Source organism: Patiria miniata, unplaced genomic scaffold, assembly GCF_015706575.1.
Source record: "Patiria miniata isolate m_02_andy unplaced genomic scaffold, ASM1570657v1 HiC_scaffold_29, whole genome shotgun sequence".
NCBI lineage: Eukaryota > Metazoa > Echinodermata > Asteroidea > Valvatida > Asterinidae > Patiria > Patiria miniata.
The window spans coordinates 22,182,922-22,202,787 of NW_024037068.1; the positions used below are offsets into that span (position 1 = coordinate 22,182,922).

Here is a 19,866-nt window from a genome sequence, read left to right on the forward strand (position 1 = left end):
CTCAACGAAGCGATCGATTTTTACAGTAAAATATTCGAAGGTGTTGCCACGCTGTTTATCGTGGACGATTGCTCTTCGGATCAAGAGATTAAATATCGTAAAAAGACGTGCGCGCTAAGCAAGATGGCGTTTAGCGGAAGACACATAAATCACAGCTGTTGGTTACTGACCCAAAAGTACAACAGCGTTTTAAAAGATTATAGAGAAAACACGGCTTGGTTGGCGTTATTTTACTGCAAAGATAAAACATCGTTTGATCAAGCGTTAGACGAAAATGACGTCGTACCCATTGAAGAACGAGATTATATAAAACGACGTTTAAGAGATGTGAAATATAGTAAATTGGTCGTATACACCGAACCTCCAGTTAGTTACGAGCTACTTGAGTAGGTCAATAACATAGCTCATCAACAAATAGGACCTAGCTCATCAACAGATATGACCTAGCTGCTTAACTAAAATAACCTAGCTGCTTAACTAAAATAACCTAGCTGAGTAATAACCTATTCAACAAGCTACACAGGTATTACAATTTGTTAATCAACAAACGTCAACAAAATACATTTTGCTGTTAGTAAATGATAGCAATATTCGAGTATTTGCAGTTTTTGGCTATTATCGTCATATCGATTAATTTATCGTTTTACACCTACGAGTACCTTCGCTTGTGTAACAAAGTTGCAACAGCTACAACAAAATTAAATTCCTTTCTAATTAAATGGAGGACCTAAAACTGACTTTAACGAACGAACAAGATCACAACGCAGAACATAAAGATCGTTTGTGCGGTGTCGTAGCAGCCGGAAACTCTAGAAAGTACCTGGGAAAGGAATACACCGTTAAATATATCGAAGCTCTTGACAGCAAAGAACTCGACAAATTATATCATCTGTACGAAACTAAATTTGGAAATGAAATTGTTAAAACCGTTGGTAAATACACTTTGAGTTTATTTTCGAGAGTGTTAGCCGTTGTTACACCCGTACAAGTTTTAGGCTATAACGTCACTATAGATTCTGAAGAAGAACTCACCAACGACTTGAGTTCCGATCCTATTATAAGCGCGAGTATGGCTGGTATGTTGAGCGACGTTTGTTACAAGTACGGAACTTTAATATCACCCCTAGTTGCTACGATTATCACAACAAAACATTTGAAATTTAATAAACCTAATATAATAAATGGAAGATCAACAAGCAGCGACAGCACCGATCACAGCTCAACCAGCAGAGACAGAGACGCCCCAACCGATAAAAACAACGTCGTCACCGACGGTAACGAGAGTGACCAAGACTAAAAATCCTAAACGAATACAGCAGGGTAAAGCTTTAGCCGAGCACAATAGACAGATGAAATTAAAATTAGCAAAAATGAACGTAACATCGGACGAAGCTACGAGCTCACCAGACTACAACTCTTGGGTGATGTGGGGGGCTATAGCGTCTATAATAGGAGTGGGGTTGCTGGTACTAACAAGAAAGACAACTGCGCCGGCCGTACAGCCAGTGCCGGTAGTCACGCAACCCACTACACCCATCGCCCCCAAAACGCTAGACATGGAATAGATCAGACCTTTTAGGTCTGTAGCTAAACCAGCAATTTAAAAATTGTTATATTAAAAACGATGAGTAACTTTGACACCAACGGAATAGCTAATACGATTTATCACGGAGCCGTCATATCGGGTTTGGTGATGGGATACGCCATGGTAGGAAATAAACTACTCAAAATGAAAGCGCCGGATTTAAGCAAACTAAGCGTAGAAGATGCGGGTAAATTGACGGGTATTATAAGTGGAGCTCTGGCCACGCAAAATTGGTTGGTGGCCCAGGGTATACTACCGGGCAGTATAATGAAAACGGCATAATTTAAATAGGTTTATTAAATAAATGGATGAGGGAGGATTTGACTTTGACCCTGTTGATGATTACGATTACGATGACGATGATGATGTAGCAGAGACCAATGTAGATGACGACTTTGATACTACTACACCACCGGTAGACACAGAAAGCGTCCTCGGCACGGGAACAATAAGCAGATTATCTATAAAAGTAATAAAAGAAGATGTTGATTCATTTTACAAACAAAATAATATAGACCCCGCGTTTATCGACCCCAACGATTTTGAAATTGGTAAAGACAGAAATCTATACGTTAAAACATATAAAGGTCGAGAACCATTATCTTATAGACGAGGTGGTCAAAGAATATATTACAAATTAAGTACCTTACAAAATAAATATGGTACCGCATTTATTCGCGACACCCTCAAAATCGCTGACTATAAACCAACACTACTTGTCAAACTAAAAGATAAACTCGAAAAGGTACAACCCGAGAGTATCCCCATGACAGAACTACCCAGAGCCACCGATGAGGTAACCGAGATTATAGACGATTTACAACGCGACACCGGCGCTCAAACAGAAGGATTAAATTACAGAGAACTCCAGGGTTTAGACAAAAGTCTTCAGACGTTGAGAGGTAACCTAGAACTTAATTTAGCGCGTCTCACAGAACTAGACCAAGAGATATTTGATGCCGAACATGAATTAGGTGATCATAGGATCAGCGAAGAAGAACGACGAGAGTTAAACGATAAATTGAGCGACTTAGACGTCGAAAGATCCGCCAGATTAGAAACCGCAAAAACCAACGAACGAGGGCTCAAAAGTCAGATCGCTAGAATCAAAGAAACGATTAATAAAATATTAGGCAACGACACGACTCTGGCAGAAAAGATTAGAACTCTGTTTAGAGAACAAGGTGTGACCGTAGTGAGTATTTTAGCCGCTTTGAGTTTAGCCATCAGCACGATAGTGAGTAGCATCGTCGCTAGCGTGAGAGGTGCTGGTGCCCCACCCGCACCATCGCCAACACCAACACCAACACCAACACCACCAAAAGGCGGTATCAAAGAGTGGATTTCAAAACAACTCGCTAATTTTGCATCTGCTCTTCAAAAACTCGGAGTGAGCGCGTTGGGTGCTCTGCCGGGCATCATAGGCAGCATACTGAGTTGGCTATTTAACGCGCTGAGTAAGTCCGTATCGTGGTTGGCCGAACACGTGTGGGCTTTGTTTTTGGGTGTGGGGGCCTTGGTGTTTGCGTACCTGCAAAAACGATGGTAGTAATAGTTGTAATCAAGTTTAAACAAAAAAATAAGCCTTACCAACTTTGTGCTGGTAAGGCTTTTTTTTTGTGTTGTGAGATTAGAGTGTGACTTATCGCGTTGCCTCGTAAGCTAAAATACCCATGCCAACGATAGCTAATATTCCTACCGTCAACGATAATTTTTCGTCTTGGTGAGTTTGTAGTTTCGTGGGTTGGGTTAAAACTGTTGGTGTTGGTGTTAGTGTTGGTGCAGGTGTGAGTGTTGGTGTTGGTGTTGGTGTTAGTGTTGGTGATACAACATCGGTCATAGGCTCTAGGGGTGTTGGTGGCGCGACGTCATCGGTGTCATCAAAAGAGTCGTCCGGTTGAGGTTGTGAGTTTAAATCTGGTACCAAACCAGTGTTCATACTCTGGGTAGCGATTTGAAGATTGTTGTTATAGCCGTCGTGCGTTCCAACCCTCAAGTTCATATCCGATGGAATTAAATATAACCCCGGTTTCACGACAAAATTTAAAGGCGTTCTGGCATACTGCAAAGAGTCTTGAAATTGATCGATACTCGTTTCCATGTCGTCTACTGCATTGATGATATCTTCAACGATGACGTTAAATTGTCTCTGAGCGTCTAATCCGGTGCCCGGTGATAATACGCTCGTTTTTGTTTGAGCCTGCGCACCGAGTAAAGCGTACACGTAAGATCTGATCGATTCGTTGATCTTTATGATTCCCGCGGAGGTAAACGAACTCTTGGCGGGTATAAAATCTAACCAAGCCATTTTGACGATGTCGTCTTGTTCGAGATAACCCTTCCAATGCTTAAAAAAAGCATCGTGTTTTTTTGGATCGTCTAAACCCCAATTTTTATCACCCGTGGGGTTGATAAAATCGTCGAGTGTGGTCGTGTTTTTATCATAGTCTAACGGCAAGAGTAAAAATGATTTTGTTTTTTCGTTCCAAAGAAAAAGCCGACCTAAGCCATAAGTCTTTTGATCTCTCGTCTGTTTAAAAGACTTATTTTGATCGATGGCAAACGTCCGACAGATGTTGGTAAATGCTCCACGATCATAGGTGTTGCTGAGAGCGTCAAACGAGTCTTCTCCCGGTATTGCTACGGCCATGTCGTTTAATATCCTTCTCACCGTAAAGTATAGATGAAAATTAAATAAGGCTTTAACGTAACGGTTGTTCGAGTTTAAAATATCGATTCCAACACCACAGCCCGTTGTAGCGCAATAGATCGCAAAGTTTAACTGATTTTGATAAAAAGACATGGGGTCTATTTTCCAACGAAGTACAGCATCGTTGGTATTGAGGCGAGATATTTTATAGTCCGAGATTAAGTCGGGAAACGGGGTTAAAAACGTGTTAGACGCGTTGACCGTAATCTCGAGTTCGCCAGTGAGATACGGACTGTCTAGTACATGCGCTGGGGTGGTAGCTTGTCGTTTAGCTACATTTTGATTTACTTGTTTTGTTACCTGATCAGCTATCGATTGTATCTGCTTTTTTAACGACTTAAAATCACTCATTATTTTAGTTTCAGTTTTAATATAAAAAGACTTTAAAATAAATGCATTCGTTTCACTTGTTTCAAAATGAGCAGACGTTTAAATTAGAAGACGTCGTAGATAATTTAAACGGTCAAAAATATATACGCGTAAAAAGGGTGTTGTTTAACGCCGGATATTTTAATATTTCCAGCGCCACGGAGATTGATTGGTTTACGCAAATAGATGGGAGACCCGCGTTTACCACGGATAAACCTCCCCTCATACCCGCGGAGTTTCTTTCAGATGTACACATAAGAACGCCGGATAGAGATTTTATAGAGCGATTGTTACCCGATATACCATACCACTTTTTAATTAACGATGAAAATGTTTTACAAAAAACTATAAACGATCTTATAAAAGCGTACGAAGACGATAGACTAGAATCCGTTTTAGAATCAAACAAAAGAAAAAGAGCTATTATAGCTGAACGGCGAGGGTTGATTTTAGCCGCCATGAATTCAGAAATACCAAAAACTGAATTAGAACTTAATACGCTTCAATCTTTAGTAAGAATATTATTTGTTAGAGAAAGAAAAATCTTTGAAGGTGAGGAATTGGCTTTAAAGTTTATTGAAGGAGAAATGGGTGCGAGCGAATTGAGCGAGTTGAGAGATAGTAGGGAAGCAGGGGTAATTATCAGGGGAAGTCTTATCGTGACGGGTGAGGATTTAGATTTTATTCCTCCGAGTCATTTAGAGCCGTTGCCACTCGGAGTCACCGGTTCGGTCATCATAGCACCGGGGTGGTACGACGTCGATTGGTTCGATTTCATTTTAAATTCTATACCCGGGGTAAGTTTTCGAATATTTAGAGAATCTAAAAAGGTGACATTGGTGATAACCGACGTAAATCTCAAATTGCGCTTGAACAGAGAAGTATCTCGATTACTCAATTTACCCAAAGGAAGACTGATACCTAAAGTGGTGTATACGGGGTCTTACGACGTTAATCCGTTTAAATTTTTGTTTATTCACTGCCCGCAATTAAGTACGAGTGAAAACTTTTTTAATGGTCGTCCTTCTGACATCTTAAAAATCGTACCCGTGGCTACGCGCAAACCCGATATTGATAGAGCCGAGGGATTTAAAAATCTTAAAAACGGTATAATCGACAAACTGACATTTTCTATCAGCGGTGAAAAAGGACAGGTATTCAACAATAAGGGTGAGGGTATCATTATCGAGTTGGAGATCTTTTAATTTTAAAATCTTTTTATATTAAAAACATGAGTGTAGATGGTAAGGCGTTATACCCCGATATTTCTGGAGATGTACTCCGATTAAATAGTAACGAAGAAACAAAAGTGTACAGACTTAAAAAGATTGAAGAGATTCGATCTTTAATCTTGAAAGAGAGAGACCACCGAGAGCGCACTTATAAAAAAATAAAGAGAATGATCGACACTATTAATTACGTAGAGATAGGATTAGAAGGATTGGGGACTGTAGCGGGGGCTGTCAGTATACCCGCTCTCTTGGGTGTTATATCAACCCCCGTTGGATTGGTGCTAGAAGGAACGTTTATAGGCGCTTTTGGTGTAGATATTCTGCTTAGAATCGCGTCTAGGCGATTATCCGCCAAGCTAAAAAAGCACGACCAGATTAAAATATTAGCAGACTCCAAACTTAACACGATTGAAGAATACGTGTCTCAAGCCATCAACGACGGAGATATATCGCACGAAGAGTTCTTACTGATTACGAGAGAGCTCGCCAAATTTAACGAGCTTAAGCAAAAAATTAGAACAAAGACCAGCACAAAGCTTCAAAAAATTAAAAACGATACAGACTTTGAAAAAGAAGTTAAAAAACGGGTAGACGAACGGCTGGCAAAAGAAAAAAAATCTCTTATCGAAAAACTTACAAGTTCAAATTCTCGGTAAATAAACATTATGAAAGCGATCCGCCGAGTTATACCTCTATTTCACCTCTTAGGGTGTTACCCTCGGCCCCGCCTTTATTGTAGTGGTCATCGTATATTTTTAGTGCTTTATTAAATTGATTTTGAGTCACTTTAAATAAATCTCTAACTCGTTCTTTGTCTAATCCAACGACGTGATGATAACACGCCGCTATTAATGACCGTTTGACGCAACCATTTCCCCTCAATGTTTTGTAATTAACGAGCTCGTTATATTTATTGATTGTTTCTTGGACATCTTCTGAGTCTTGCTCTGGACAAACAGACAAAATAAGTTTCTCCACAGTTTTTCTTTTGTTTCTCTTTAAAGTTGACCAATTGATACGATCTTCTTGCACATTTTCTGCCGAAAAATCAAAATAACGTGAAACTATTTCACCGCACGTTTCACAAATTAAAAAACCATTCTCGATGATTATATGATGATCGCACTTATCCCCAAGTTGTGACGTCCCAAAGTATTCCATCTATTTAATAAAAACCGATATTATTTTTTATTCATTTTTCAAATACTCGTCGGTCTAAACATATTACTCTCCATTTTTATATTAAAAAACAGCTCCTCACCTTTTACAGGGTAAGGAGCTAATTTTTTTTGTCTCGAGTTTCAAGGTCACGTTGTGGTGACTCACACACGTTTCAAGGTCACGTTGTTTACGCCAAATTTCTATCGTGCCTCAACACGTTTCAAGGTCACGTTGTGGTGACTCACATATTTTCAAGGTCACGTGGTGGTGACATCACCTCATTTTAGCGACGACAGATTTTTATTTTTTTTTCTCTCTCTCTCTCGGCGTCAGATTTTTTTTTTTTTTTTTTTTTTTTTTTTTTTTTTCTCCCAGCGTCAGATATATTTTTTTTTTCTCTCTCTCTCTCTCTCTCTCCCGACGTCAGATTTTTTTTTTTTTTTTTTTTTTTTTTTTTTTTTGCTCTCTCTCTCTCTCTCCCGGCGTCAGATTTTTTTTTTTTTTTTTTTTTCTCTCACACCCGGCGTCAGTTTTTTTTTTTTTTTTTTTTTTTTTTTCTCCCCCACACCCGGCGTCAGATTTTTTTTTTTTGAGATCGGGGGATTCCCCTATATTTTTCCCCAACTATTTTTAGAATCGAGAGCGGCGTGCTCAGGCTTGCCGCAGATTTTTTCCATTTTGCTCCGGTTCCCCCACCTCCCCTACTACTCCCCACGAAACATCATTGTCAGAGATTGTCACTTCAACAGTGACAATCCCCACGTATTAGCTGGGGCAACACACAGGGGTGGGGGGGGGGGAATAATTGATAAGGCACATTACAGGAACACATAACCAATAGGTCACCTCATAATTCTTGAAGAGTTGACGCATGAAGAAAATCCAGCCTCCGAGAAAGAACAGAATCTGCATCAGAAATAGGAATGAATTCGTTTCATTTCATTTATTATTTCGCAGGTCAAATTTACAATGGGTAAAACAAAAATAATAATAATATTACAAACAGCATAGACATAAAAAAGACACAGTTAAAAAAATACACATTTAAACCTTATAAAAAGACTAAAACCCTTACACCAAAATAGTTGCACGCCCCTGCAGGATTGCTAAAAAGTGAACTAAATCACTGTCAAGTAGCTCCCCCATAGCATGACTAAAAACCCTATTTTGCAAAAACACAAACATTATAATTTATAGCAGACTTTACACTCTTACACATAATCCCATGGGCGAAAAGAAACACCCTTTAAAATAGCACAAATTCCTGAAATTAATGGAATAATTTTATATATTGCACCATATTAACAAGAAAAAGCAAGGAAAACACCCCAAAGATAACTTAATTTCTAAAAAAAAAAAAAAAAAAGTATTACCCAGAGACTAACGTTATTCATCAACTGTAGCTCAATAAATGGGTCTCAAATACTGGACTTGCTGCGTATTTACGTAGAGGACCACCATGTCCACATCAATGTGCGCTAAATTTTCAGAACAGTTTGTTCCCTAATCTGAATAATCTGAAAAATATATTTTCTTCACTTGATGTTGATGGTCACTAGTGAAGGTAGTTTTCTAGTAGTTTATTACTAATCAGAAAATCCAAATTCCTTTCCTATACTAGGCCTAGACACGTCTAAGGGAAAACGTAGAATGGGAAAAACGTGGAACACAACTGTCAGAAAATATATAGCACACAATGCTGTGGCTCTCTAAATATGGTAGAAGTTTCGTTTTTATACCATTTATTCATTGGGTCCGGTTCAATTCCGTGCATAGTAGTATTTCAAAACACATGAAAAAAATCAATATCCACCATGACCACCAAACGTTAGTGCACGTACCTGGGTTGTAAACATGACAAAGGAATCCAGAAAGAAGGCCATATTTACACTTTACTTGAAATTTCAGATCAATAACAATTGTTCAGAAGAACACCAGACTCCTGCTGAAGTTGGAAAAACCGCCCCTATTTTCATGAGTCTATTTGCAACGTGTACGGACGGCGTACTGCCGCGTAGATAAGTCTTCCTGCCATTTTGATGGAATGTCGGACACTTCGCCCCATTTCCACTTCGCCCCTAACCACTTCGCCCCATCTCCACTTCGCCCCATCTCCACTTCGCCCCATCCCCACTTCGCCCACCCCCCCCCCTTCGCCCCATCCCCACTTCGCCCCAGCCGTTACATGTAAAAAAAAAAACTCATCTATTTAATTGGCAAAAACAATCCCAAAAGATTAACTAATTGCTGCAGCGAAAATCATTGACTAATATCTGCTTGGTGTCAGTCGAATGAGCTTTTTTTTTAAGCTCCGATTTTCTTTTAAAAAAAAAAACAAACAAAAAACAAACAAAATAACCTTTTATTAAACGGAAATGCAAACTGCATTTTAATTCCAAAATGTGAAAAACTTTGCCTGCACAAATTTCCCAAAAGCGGCAGCATTCTTGAGCAAACTGCGAGAAAGATGCGAGAAAAATAATTACATACAAGATTTCTGGCTACGCAACCGGCAGCTCCCATCCAGGCATCACAAGGGAGTCTCCTAGCAACAGTATTTCTAGGCAACCAGGTTGGAATGTGATAATGGACACACAGCCATGCAGCATGCACCTGTGGCTCAGATAGTTCGGAATTCCAGCATTATAACGTCATATTCATGAAAGCAGACGGTCCGTGATGAAACCAACCAATGGCGTATTTATTGCCGGGAACTGGCTCATTTCATTGGCTGAGATACTATCATCACTGTTTATCATCTAAGAATGTTCAAATTACTGGCGGCAGGTCCTCATCAAAGGTGGTCTACAGCTGAACCCGAATGTATATACTTTGTAACGAACATGAGTGGCACTGTATCAATTTGAACAATGCCGCTGTCGATCATTCTCCGGAAAGGCTTTTTCGGAGCTGGATTTTATTCGGGCATTTTTTTAAATTCAAAGACCGGGGAAAAGTTTATGACGAAAAGTGAGGGAAACTGAAATAAAAATGGAATTTCACCCCTGTAAAGGGCCTGTATCGTGTTCATGTACATCAAAATTGAACAGAAAATCAAAGATGATGAAATGAGCAAAAAGTTGATGTGTGTACGTGTCTTGGTCCCTGTGTCTCGAACACCTCATCAGAGAGTTTGTATTTTTCCTGATTTTCTAGAATTGGGAGCATTTATTATCGGGGTCTTTGGCTGTTTTAATATTTACTGATCTGTGCACCCCTAGCATTCACCTTTGTACATTGGGCGAAGTGGATATGGGGCAAAGCGGGGATGGGGCGAAATGGGAATGGGGCGAAGTGGGGATGGAGCGAAGGGGGGGGGGGGGGATGGGGCGAAGTGGGGATGGGGCAAAGTGGGGATGGGGCGAAGTTGGGATGGGGCGAAGTGGTTAGGGGCGAAGTGACATGGGGCGAAGTGGAAATGGGGCGTAGCGTCCGACACCCTTTTGATTTATTGGAACAGCGCCCTCTGAAAAAATCTTTTCGCTTGTTGTCGCTTGAGATATTTTTAAAACTTCGGCTTTGCTTCGGGAACGGCTTGAACACTGGGTATGGAGCCCCAAAAATATTCTCATATTCTGCAAGGGTCAGGTTTTTGGAAAGCGTGCCTCCCTGTGTTTCAAATATGTCGACTTTCTGCTGGCAGAAATTTGGATTTTACGACGGGTGCACATCCTATTCATTTTGCAGTTATCCCCTGCAGTAATCCTCACATCACCTGTGCACGTCATTATGTTAGCACATGTAAATATTGTAATACTTTGACATATATGTATTTGTGGACACTGTGGGAATAAAATGAACTGAACTGAATGTACTTTCCATGCATTTGCGCTGCATAGCGTGGTATTTTTGTAAACCTCCATGGGCGGATCCAGTACTGCCGGGATTGGGAAGGGGAGGGGTGTGTCGGGGCCGGGGGGTTGCGGTCGATTGGGGAAAAGAAGGGCTCTCTGAAGTGAAAAAAATGCCTTATATGAGAAAATTTCAGTAACTGCCGGATCCGCCACTGACCTTGGTTTCGTTTAACCATGGAGCCTACCTCCGTGATAAGACATTTAAGTTTTCAAAACGGTTTTGAAAACGGACAATAAAGCCATACCGAAACGAAGCCGATGTTTTCAAAACACCACAATCCAAATTTCTTTTTTATAGAGGGCGCTGTTAAAACAAAATGAACATGACAGATTTGCAGTTATTAAAGCACGCGGATGCGCGGATTGTGATCGTTTTGATGACTCGCAAAGAGAACTGTTTATGATCTGACTGAATGACCCACATTTAATGGGTCAAAGGCGAAACACTGTAATGACCGTGGAGCACGGGGTCTTTCAACAACGTGAACATGATGATTTGAAGGTGACGTTTGCCTTTCTACATGTTCTTTTTTGTAACGAAGTGGCTATCGTTACGGCATTCGTTGTTTAGCGCCCTCAACGATTCTTTTTTGATACGCACGCAGGTATATAATTATTTGTTTTCCCGTGTTTTGGTGAACAGTGCGACAGCTCAGTCGATAGCGGGTAGGATTTTGCACCGCGAGCGAGGTTGCGGGTTCGCATCTCAGTTTTGCACTCGAATTTTTTTCCTTTTCTAACCTGAGGCTTTGGAGGTTTTTTTTAAAAGGGAAATAAAGTCCGAATTTTATAACGTTCAAATTCACTTTTTTCCTTCGTATTTATATTTTCTTCTCATGTTTTTATAAAAGTTGCAGTACTACCGTAACGATAGAAAATGGGAAATGCGTTACGGCTGCCGTAACAATAGCCACTGCGTTTTTGTAATGCAACTTTGCAAGCCAATGCATTGGCAATGTCAACCTTTTCGCATCCATTCATGTTGTGGAATGGGAATGGAACAAACAACGCAGTTGCTATCGTTACGGCAGCCGTAACGCATTTCCCATTTTCTATCGTTACGGCCTACTGCAACTTTGATAAAAACATGAGAAGAAAATTTAAAATTAGAAGGAAAAAGGAAAAAAAGTGAAATTGAACGTGATGAAATTCGGACTTTATAAATATAATAAATATAAAGTTTATTTCCCTTTTCAATAAGAATCCTCCAAAGCCTGAGGTTAGAAAAAAATTCGAGTGCAAAACTGAGATGCGAACCCGCAACCTCGCGGTGCAAAATCCTACCCTCTATCGACTGAGCTGTCACACTGCTCGCTAAAACGTGGGGAAACAAATAATTATATACCTGCGTGCGTATCAAAAAAGTATCGTAGAGGGCGCTAAACAACGGCTGCCATAACGATAGCCACTTCGAACAAACAAACCAGGCAATTTGTGCACAAACCAATGGCACTGGTGTGTGCTGTGGGGGGGGGGGGGGCAATGATGGCACTGTTAAATAAAGGAATTAGTAAAGGGGAGAAAATTCTTATTTTGGAGGTTCCTTGCCACTTACATTCTCCCTGATTGTTTAGATTATATTATAAAACATTAAACCTATATGATGAATTACGGTACTTGCAACTTGTCTAGACTAAACAAAGCACATCACAGATTAGTTCCCAGTCGTCTGTTATTACAAAACTTCCTATGGGGGGGCAGAAAAAAGCAATAATAACAGCTTTAATTTAATTCAAATTATCGCAGTTCAACGAGTACAGAAGCATAGATCATTTTCTTTTCTCGATATATGAATTATTTCCCCTTTAACCCCTATTCATAAATACCTCAGACAGTTTAGCTGTTCCTATTGGTCGAGAGCCCGTCACGTGGCTGGTCTTAAACGGATGATAAAGACATGGCTAGCTGGTCTTAAACACTTTTCCAGTGTCACATGAAATGTGGACTCCTAAAATCCAGTGCCTTTTACCGTTTCATTGGTTGAACGTTCACAATCCTCACGTAGGCATGCGCAGCACTACAAGCGAGTCAGAATTTTATAGTTCTAAATTCAAAACGCAACGCCCCAGGTGCGTTCTGCGTGACATCGCGCAGAACATGTTACGCGCGCGTCAATCTCCATAAAAGGGTTGTTTACATCTTACTCGCCAGCTGAACACTCCATTATTTTGCTAGAGGGATGTTTCAAAAAGCATGAAGTGAACTTGTTGAACAAAATCAGGATTTTTTTAACGAATTATTTGATATTTTTTTACGGATAAGGTATTTATGAATGGGAATAAATATGTGCTCGGTCGGTATTTATCACTCTGTTTAATACCGCTTAGAGTCTGGGTGCTGATAATTACCCGAGCCGGAGCGGGTAATTATCAGCACCCAGACTCTAAGCGGTATTAAACGAGTGATAAAAACCTCCGGAGCACACATTTATTCCCTTAGTAATATATTTAATTTAACAAAAATTTGCCGTGCAACGTTTGTTATGATTGCACAAATTAATTAATTTCACACGTTATAATCCCATGCAATCTTAAGAATGAGCGCTCATCCTTCAGATTACGTGCTCATTCATAAGAATGCGCGCTCGTTCTTAAGAATGCGCACTCATTCTTAAGATTGCGCAAATTGCAAGAAAGTGCACAACGTCAACAGGACCGTGAACCAGTTAAAATATTCATTTGATTTCTCATTTCATATCAAGAATTTAGTGATCGTCTTTTTCACACATTGTAAAATTTGTAGCATTGTAATTTGTCAGAATAAAGTAAGTTTTGGGGAATCCCCATTTCCAGGTTCATTATCATGAATTGTGAATGGGCCTATTATTTTATTAAAATATTATGATCCAGCCAATATTGCCCAATCAAAATGAAGATTTCAAGCCAACGCCTCCAAATGCTGACCAATCACGATTGTTCCTCTGGGCCTGCTGACTGGTACCTGGGTTTAACCTGGCAATGCCTAGAAGGAAATTTCAAGATTATTTTCTTCCTTTTTTGGTTTGGCAGTAGATATTTAGCCAGCGCTGGCTTTTTTTTAAACGATATTAAGCTGGTACAGCACTGAACATGCACAGTAATTGTTCCTTTTTGGACTTCAAAAATTTTGCCCTGAAAAATCTTAGTCTAGTTCCATGCTAACATTGTCGTGAATTTGTATTCAGATGAATCAGACCATTTACAATTTTGGACTTTGTTTCCCTTAAAAAAAAAAAAAATTCCTCTAGAACCATGAATCAGCAACAGAAAATGTACTAACCCTACTTGCAAGTAAACTTTCTTCCACTTTCCCTGCCATGCATTTGTGCACAGGCTAGTAAAAAAAAACAACAGTCAGATCACCTTAGTGTAATCACTGTGACTACAATGTACATAGTCCAATTCCATCAACGGACAAAACAGGTAACTGGTAGACCTGTACAGCCGACGTATGTACTTTGTATATCAATCACCTCCAGTCAAAGCGTGGATATCGAATTAACAAAGGAATCTCAACTGTTAAAAACAGTTATTTAATTGATTTGACTGTTGTGAATTGGCCAGCCAGAGAGGGAGTTATGAGTGATGTACATGTACATACACATATGTACAGTACAATTTTTCTTTTGAACTTTTTTATTTGTACTTGTACTTGTGTTTTTAAGGACCCCGATGGAATTAAGCCGTCTTATAAACAGCTTTTTGGGTTATCCTTGGCTTTGTATTTACATGAAATACGTTCGTTTTTTATACCACTGTATGTTTGTTTGTTTTTGCCAAAATAAAATTTAATTTTAATTATGTAGTTCCCACATGACCATGTGAATTATTTTGTTGTCCATTTCAAAGTAAAATTCAAACAGTAGGCCCTACTTCTTGTTATTGTAGTGATGGGTGCACAGTACTGGTAGTTTGGGTCATCATGGAGGAAGGCAATAAACTTGCCTTGGAGAAAAAAATATTGGAGAGCTTGTGGAGGATGATAGGGATATGTCAACTACATTTTGTACATTGTACATGTTGTATATTGTGTGATTTGTCAATACAATTAACCCTAACCATCCCAAATCCTCCAAAGTCCTTTTTGCAAATTGGAGGAATTTGCAGTATTGAGGTTACATTGCAAAAGTACGTTGCTGATTTCGGAGGACGCACTTTGTCAAGGTCTTGGGCCGGACCTGGATTGGTTAACAGTGGTTTGTGTTCAGCCGTGCATAAATTTAGTCCTTGATTATACTTGAAATCCTCCGCACTGCTCCAGGATGTCACTGCCTCTGCCTCAGCCTATTGACAGTCACTGCCGCAGGATTTTGCAGGATTCAGGCAGTTGTCACCCCTCCACGGACCATATTCAAGAAATAATGGAGGAATTTGCAGGATTGAGGCTATATGCAATTTTTCCATGAGGACAATTGGAGGATTTTGCAGGATTGGGGCTACATCCTAGCAAAAAGGCCTAGGGAGTTAGGGTTAATAAAATTATAAAATCACAATCTTAACTGTAATCTGTGTGCAGGCTACAAGTACATTTTTGTACATACATTTGTACATGTACATGTACATGTACACACATTGTAGTAATATCCACCACTTGTGCATGTTGTCTACACGTACTTTGCTTGTAAAGTTATGTGGCAACATGTTCACATGTACAACTCTATGTTGAATATTTTCAGTATTTGAAAAAGAAGGTCATCATACATGTTGTATGTGCTGTTGCTTTGCAAAACACTTTGCTGACCTGTGTTCTATGTGACCTGGTTCTGTTCAAGGTGGACCCAATTTTCATTCCAGAAACAAGTTGTAACTGTACATTGAACATAGCCTGATCTAAAAAATCATCTCTTGGAGTCTTGCCTTGAGCTGAGTATACACTTTTTGACCATAACATTTCTCCACTTAGTGTACATTTTTGTACCGTACATGCATGTTCATGAAAAGCGTTTTTCCAAAGATAGATCGCTGTCAAGGTATTGGAGTTCTTGTACACGTCATACGTCACCACATGTCTGGGCTGGCATGTGAACTTTGTGTCCAGTGTAACAGTAAACTCATCAGGTGCTTTAAATTCAAACCCCTCCAAGTCAAAATGGAAGGGGCTATCAGGATCATGTACACCTTATAGATGACCCAAACCATTCATTCTCAGAGGGGTGTTCCCATGCAGGAGCACTGCCCTTCTGTGGAGGTGCTCCACTTTCCAAGTAAGGCATCCTGCAAATACTTGGCATTCCATACGCTTTACACACTGCCTGATGCACACTCAGAAGCTGCAGTCAGAGCTGCACGAACTCTAATTTTATGTTAGTGTGAATTTTCTTGGGTTGGGCTCCGTCTGCTAACGCCTCGGTAACTTTAAGTGATTGATACAGTCTGAAAGGACATTTACAGTGAGGACCCAAAGTGGATTTATAAATGTCACGGATGATGTGATTGCCAAGGATTTGATTTCATGTATTGAGTGACTACTCTACATACATGTACTTTTTCAGAGGACGGGATCTCAGCTTCACATACATGTATGAACAGACTTTCTGTCAAGTTGGAATTTTTGTTTTCTCCGGTTATCGTTAGCCGGCGTCACCAGAGCTGATGAGGATTGTCCACCTTTCTGACGTGTGGTATATTTTATGCCGACAAGCCTGATGAAATAGGTTCAGTTTTAAATCGTTGATGAAGTTCAGCAGTGATTTTTAGCCGGCGTCAACAGAGCTGATGAGGATTGTCCACCTTTCTGACGTGTGGTATATTTTATGCCGACAAGCCTGATGAAATAGGTTTACTTTTATGAACCGTCGATGAAGTTCAGCAGTGATTTTGCCAACTGATGAGATTACTACTAAATTGTCACGCCCAAACTGGTGGCCACAGATCCTGAATTTGACTGGAAGTCTCACCACATGACCTACATCATGTAAATTCTACATTTCACAATGTAACCCCCACACATCTTCACAGTTACTGATTATATCCAGCATTTATAACAATTTTGATCAAGCTCAACTACATGTACAACTGTTCGACTTCGACTTGGTGACAAGATCAATTGTTTTTTCATCTTGAATGCTGAGAAGCCATGCAGAGTTGCAGCAACATGTCTTTACTTGTTGACCATACCACATCGTCGGGTGAACCTGAGGTGTACTATAGCCGCTACATGAGACGTCGTCAGATGGTATGTGCTGGCACAATGTCCCATACAAAGCCATCGGGGTACATGTACATATTGTTGATGTACCCTAACGTGGCGCGGCCCCCAATGTGGCGCACTTTGATTTTTCTCCTGTAGCGCCCAGCTAGAGCAAAAGTTTTAACTGAAATTTCACAGAAAGTGACATCTCATCAAGTTCTAAACACTACCGTTCATAAATCGTGATTTTATTCACCCGTTACAAAGTTAGAAGAAAAAATTATTTTGGCGTGAACACTTTGAAAATGCCCCGAAAAATAAGAAAATAATTTTCTGACAAACATCTGGCTGGGTATGTAAGTAGAGATAATAATGATTTATCAGATTTTATCAAGTTAACAGAAATTCTTAAATGTTAATTTGGAATTTTCCAAGATTTATTTAAGTGCGCCACGTTAGGGAACACTCCGCGAATTTGTGCCCAATTTCCGGACGCCACCGTTTTTGAATTCCGGATTAAATTTTATGAAACTGAAATAGTTCACAGAGGTTCAATAGCATGCATTAATAAGGTCAAAGTACCAGTATTTTACTGCATGAATTTGAGGTTTGTCAACAAAGAGGTTTGGCAACACTACACAAGGAAAGTCGGGTAAGCTTCGAAGTGCCCCACGTTAGGGAACACGACTATACCCAATTTCACATTTGGCATGTTTGGTTTGACTACACAAATTTATTTAATATCAAATTAGGTTTTGCCCTTCACCGACGTACATGCATAAACACTGTATCCTCAGTGTGTCACCTCCTGAGTGAAAGTTGGAAAAAATCACTGGGGTGGGACTCGAACCCACGACCTCTTGCTTTCTAACTGCAGATCTCTTACCACTCGACCATCAAGCTAACGGGATCGGTTGGCTGGTTCGAATCTGATGTACATAGCAGCGGGTACCGCATGATTAACTATTCATAAGATGGGAATGTTGTTTACATTTAACATGTATGGGATTTGATTTGTTTGTGTACATGTAACAGCCAATACGAACTTGTTGTCTTAGTTCCTTTAGCTCAATTGTGATCACCTTATTTCTTATGATTTTCTTTTGATCCTCTATCAGTAGGCCTATCCCTCTTATGACCCTCTGGTGATAATTTTATGTTAATCTTTCTGACACTGTCTTATGATGTGTCTGTGATCATTTTTTTAAACCCTAATGGTTCGAAGATCCTTCAGGATCATATTACATGTATGATCCTCTTTTGATCCTTCTATGATGATCTTATGATTCTCGTATTTTCATCCGGAGATCATCATTCAATCCTCCTGTGATCATCTTGCTGCTCTCATGATCCATCCTTGTTTCCATGGGTACGATCTTGCTGCGCCATGTTGTTTCCCATCATGCCTTGCGCGATCGTAACCCCTGGAATTGTGTAATTTAAACGTCCTACTATTTTGTTTATATTTAAATTAGGACTGCAGTAAAGGTAAGCCAATTTAACACGCGACGCAATGCTTGAAATTTAGAAAATATTATTTTGTAGCATCAATCCTTTCAAACATTTTGACGTCGCGTTATTTAGCAAGGATTTGTACTAAATGTACGTACCTCTTTCGTCCCTTTACAACACAAGATACAGTTTTTTCAAGGGTGAAAAACGAGGCTTCCAGGATCCATATCATACAGGCATCCAACAGTCTTGAACAAAAATGTTCGTACGTGACGTGACGTTCAGGAACGCGCGAGCACATTAAGGATTGTGAAGGTTCAACCAATCAAACGATGCTGGCACCGGATTTCATAAGAGTCCAAATTTCATGTGACACTGGAAAAGTGTTTAAGACCAGCCAGCCATGTCTCTATCAATCGTTTAAAACCTGCCACGTTACAGGCTCTCGCCAATAGGAATGGGTAAACTGTCTTATTTATGAATGATCATTTATGACCCTCATGTACATGTACATGTGGTTAAACCCTCTTGCAATCCCCTCTATCACAATCCCGATTTACAGAAAGAGGTACATCTAGCCTTAGCCCCAACAGTCCAGAATCCTCCAATTTTCATATAATTTTTCACACCCCCTAGGGAGTTAGGGTTAAAGCAGCTCATTTGGGTCCAGAATGCCCTCTGTGATGACCTTTTTGATCTTCTGATGATCTACTTATGACCCTACTATGATCCCCTTACGACCCTCTCTTACAATCCTCTCCCTACAGAACCAGGAGATAGCCTTGAACCAGCTCAAGGAGATCACAGGCGTCCAGGATGCGCAGGCTCTCCGCCACGCCTACGAGGCCAGCCGGGGGGACATCAACCAGGCCATCGTCTTCCTGACGGACGGCAGCGCTGCTGAGAATGCCGCCCGCCAGCAGCCAGCTCTGCCTACCCCTGCAGCTGCGTCAGTCCCCAGGAATCAACAGCTAGCAATTGCTGACACGGGAACCAGCACGGACAAGGCACCGGTGTACGGCCCTAAGAATAAAGGACAAGGTGGGTACAGTGAGAATGATTTTACTATTAAAGTTATTATAAACTTGTTTTCAGTTTTGTGCACTTCTTTGTGTGTACATGTACCTGAATGTACATGTATGTATGTAGAATATGCAACACACATTTTTGATTTCATCCTTACACACTGCCCTGTCCACATACTCTTGTTTTACTTTACTCCCGAGGACAATGCTTTGTGTTTCCCTTTGTCCCTGTAATATAACACACTCCCATAGACTAAGCACACAAACCTACTATAGAGGACCGTTTTGAACAAAAGACCCAACTCCCGAGGACTGAAAGGATCTGTTCTCTCTTTGTGTGTCTGTCCTTGGGGGTTGTGTAGAACAAGTA

At 40.2% G+C, this 19,866-nt stretch overlaps 2 protein-coding genes across 4 annotated transcripts in view; one reads left to right on the forward strand and one right to left on the reverse strand.

Moving 5' to 3' along the window:
* The window catches only part of LOC119736047 (Golgi pH regulator-like), a 29,279-nt gene extending 20,157 nt beyond the window's left edge, over nucleotides 1-9,122 (reverse strand). Inside the window, exons 1-2 of the mRNA XM_038210047.1 lie at nucleotides 8,899-9,122; nucleotides 7,904-7,963 (exon numbers count right to left, since the gene is read on the reverse strand). Of these exons, the coding sequence (XP_038065975.1) occupies nucleotides 7,904-7,963; nucleotides 8,899-8,940 (102 nt within the window). The 5' untranslated portion in view covers nucleotides 8,941-9,122. The remainder of the gene's footprint in view (nucleotides 1-7,903; nucleotides 7,964-8,898) is intronic.
* Nucleotides 9,123-11,223: 2,101 nt separating this feature from the next.
* LOC119735609 (ubiquitin carboxyl-terminal hydrolase 25-like) overlaps nucleotides 11,224-19,866 on the forward strand; it is a 39,477-nt gene continuing 30,834 nt past the window's right edge. Inside the window, exons 1-3 of one of the 3 annotated variants that reach the window (XM_038209377.1) lie at nucleotides 16,424-16,543; nucleotides 16,667-17,064; nucleotides 19,239-19,512. In XM_038209377.1, the coding sequence (XP_038065305.1) occupies nucleotides 16,966-17,064; nucleotides 19,239-19,512 (373 nt within the window). In that variant the 5' untranslated portion in view covers nucleotides 16,424-16,543; nucleotides 16,667-16,965. Of the gene's footprint in view, nucleotides 11,414-16,423; nucleotides 17,065-19,238; nucleotides 19,513-19,866 lie in introns of those variants that run through there. The other 2 variants (XM_038209378.1, XM_038209376.1) reach the window with 2 other exon arrangements.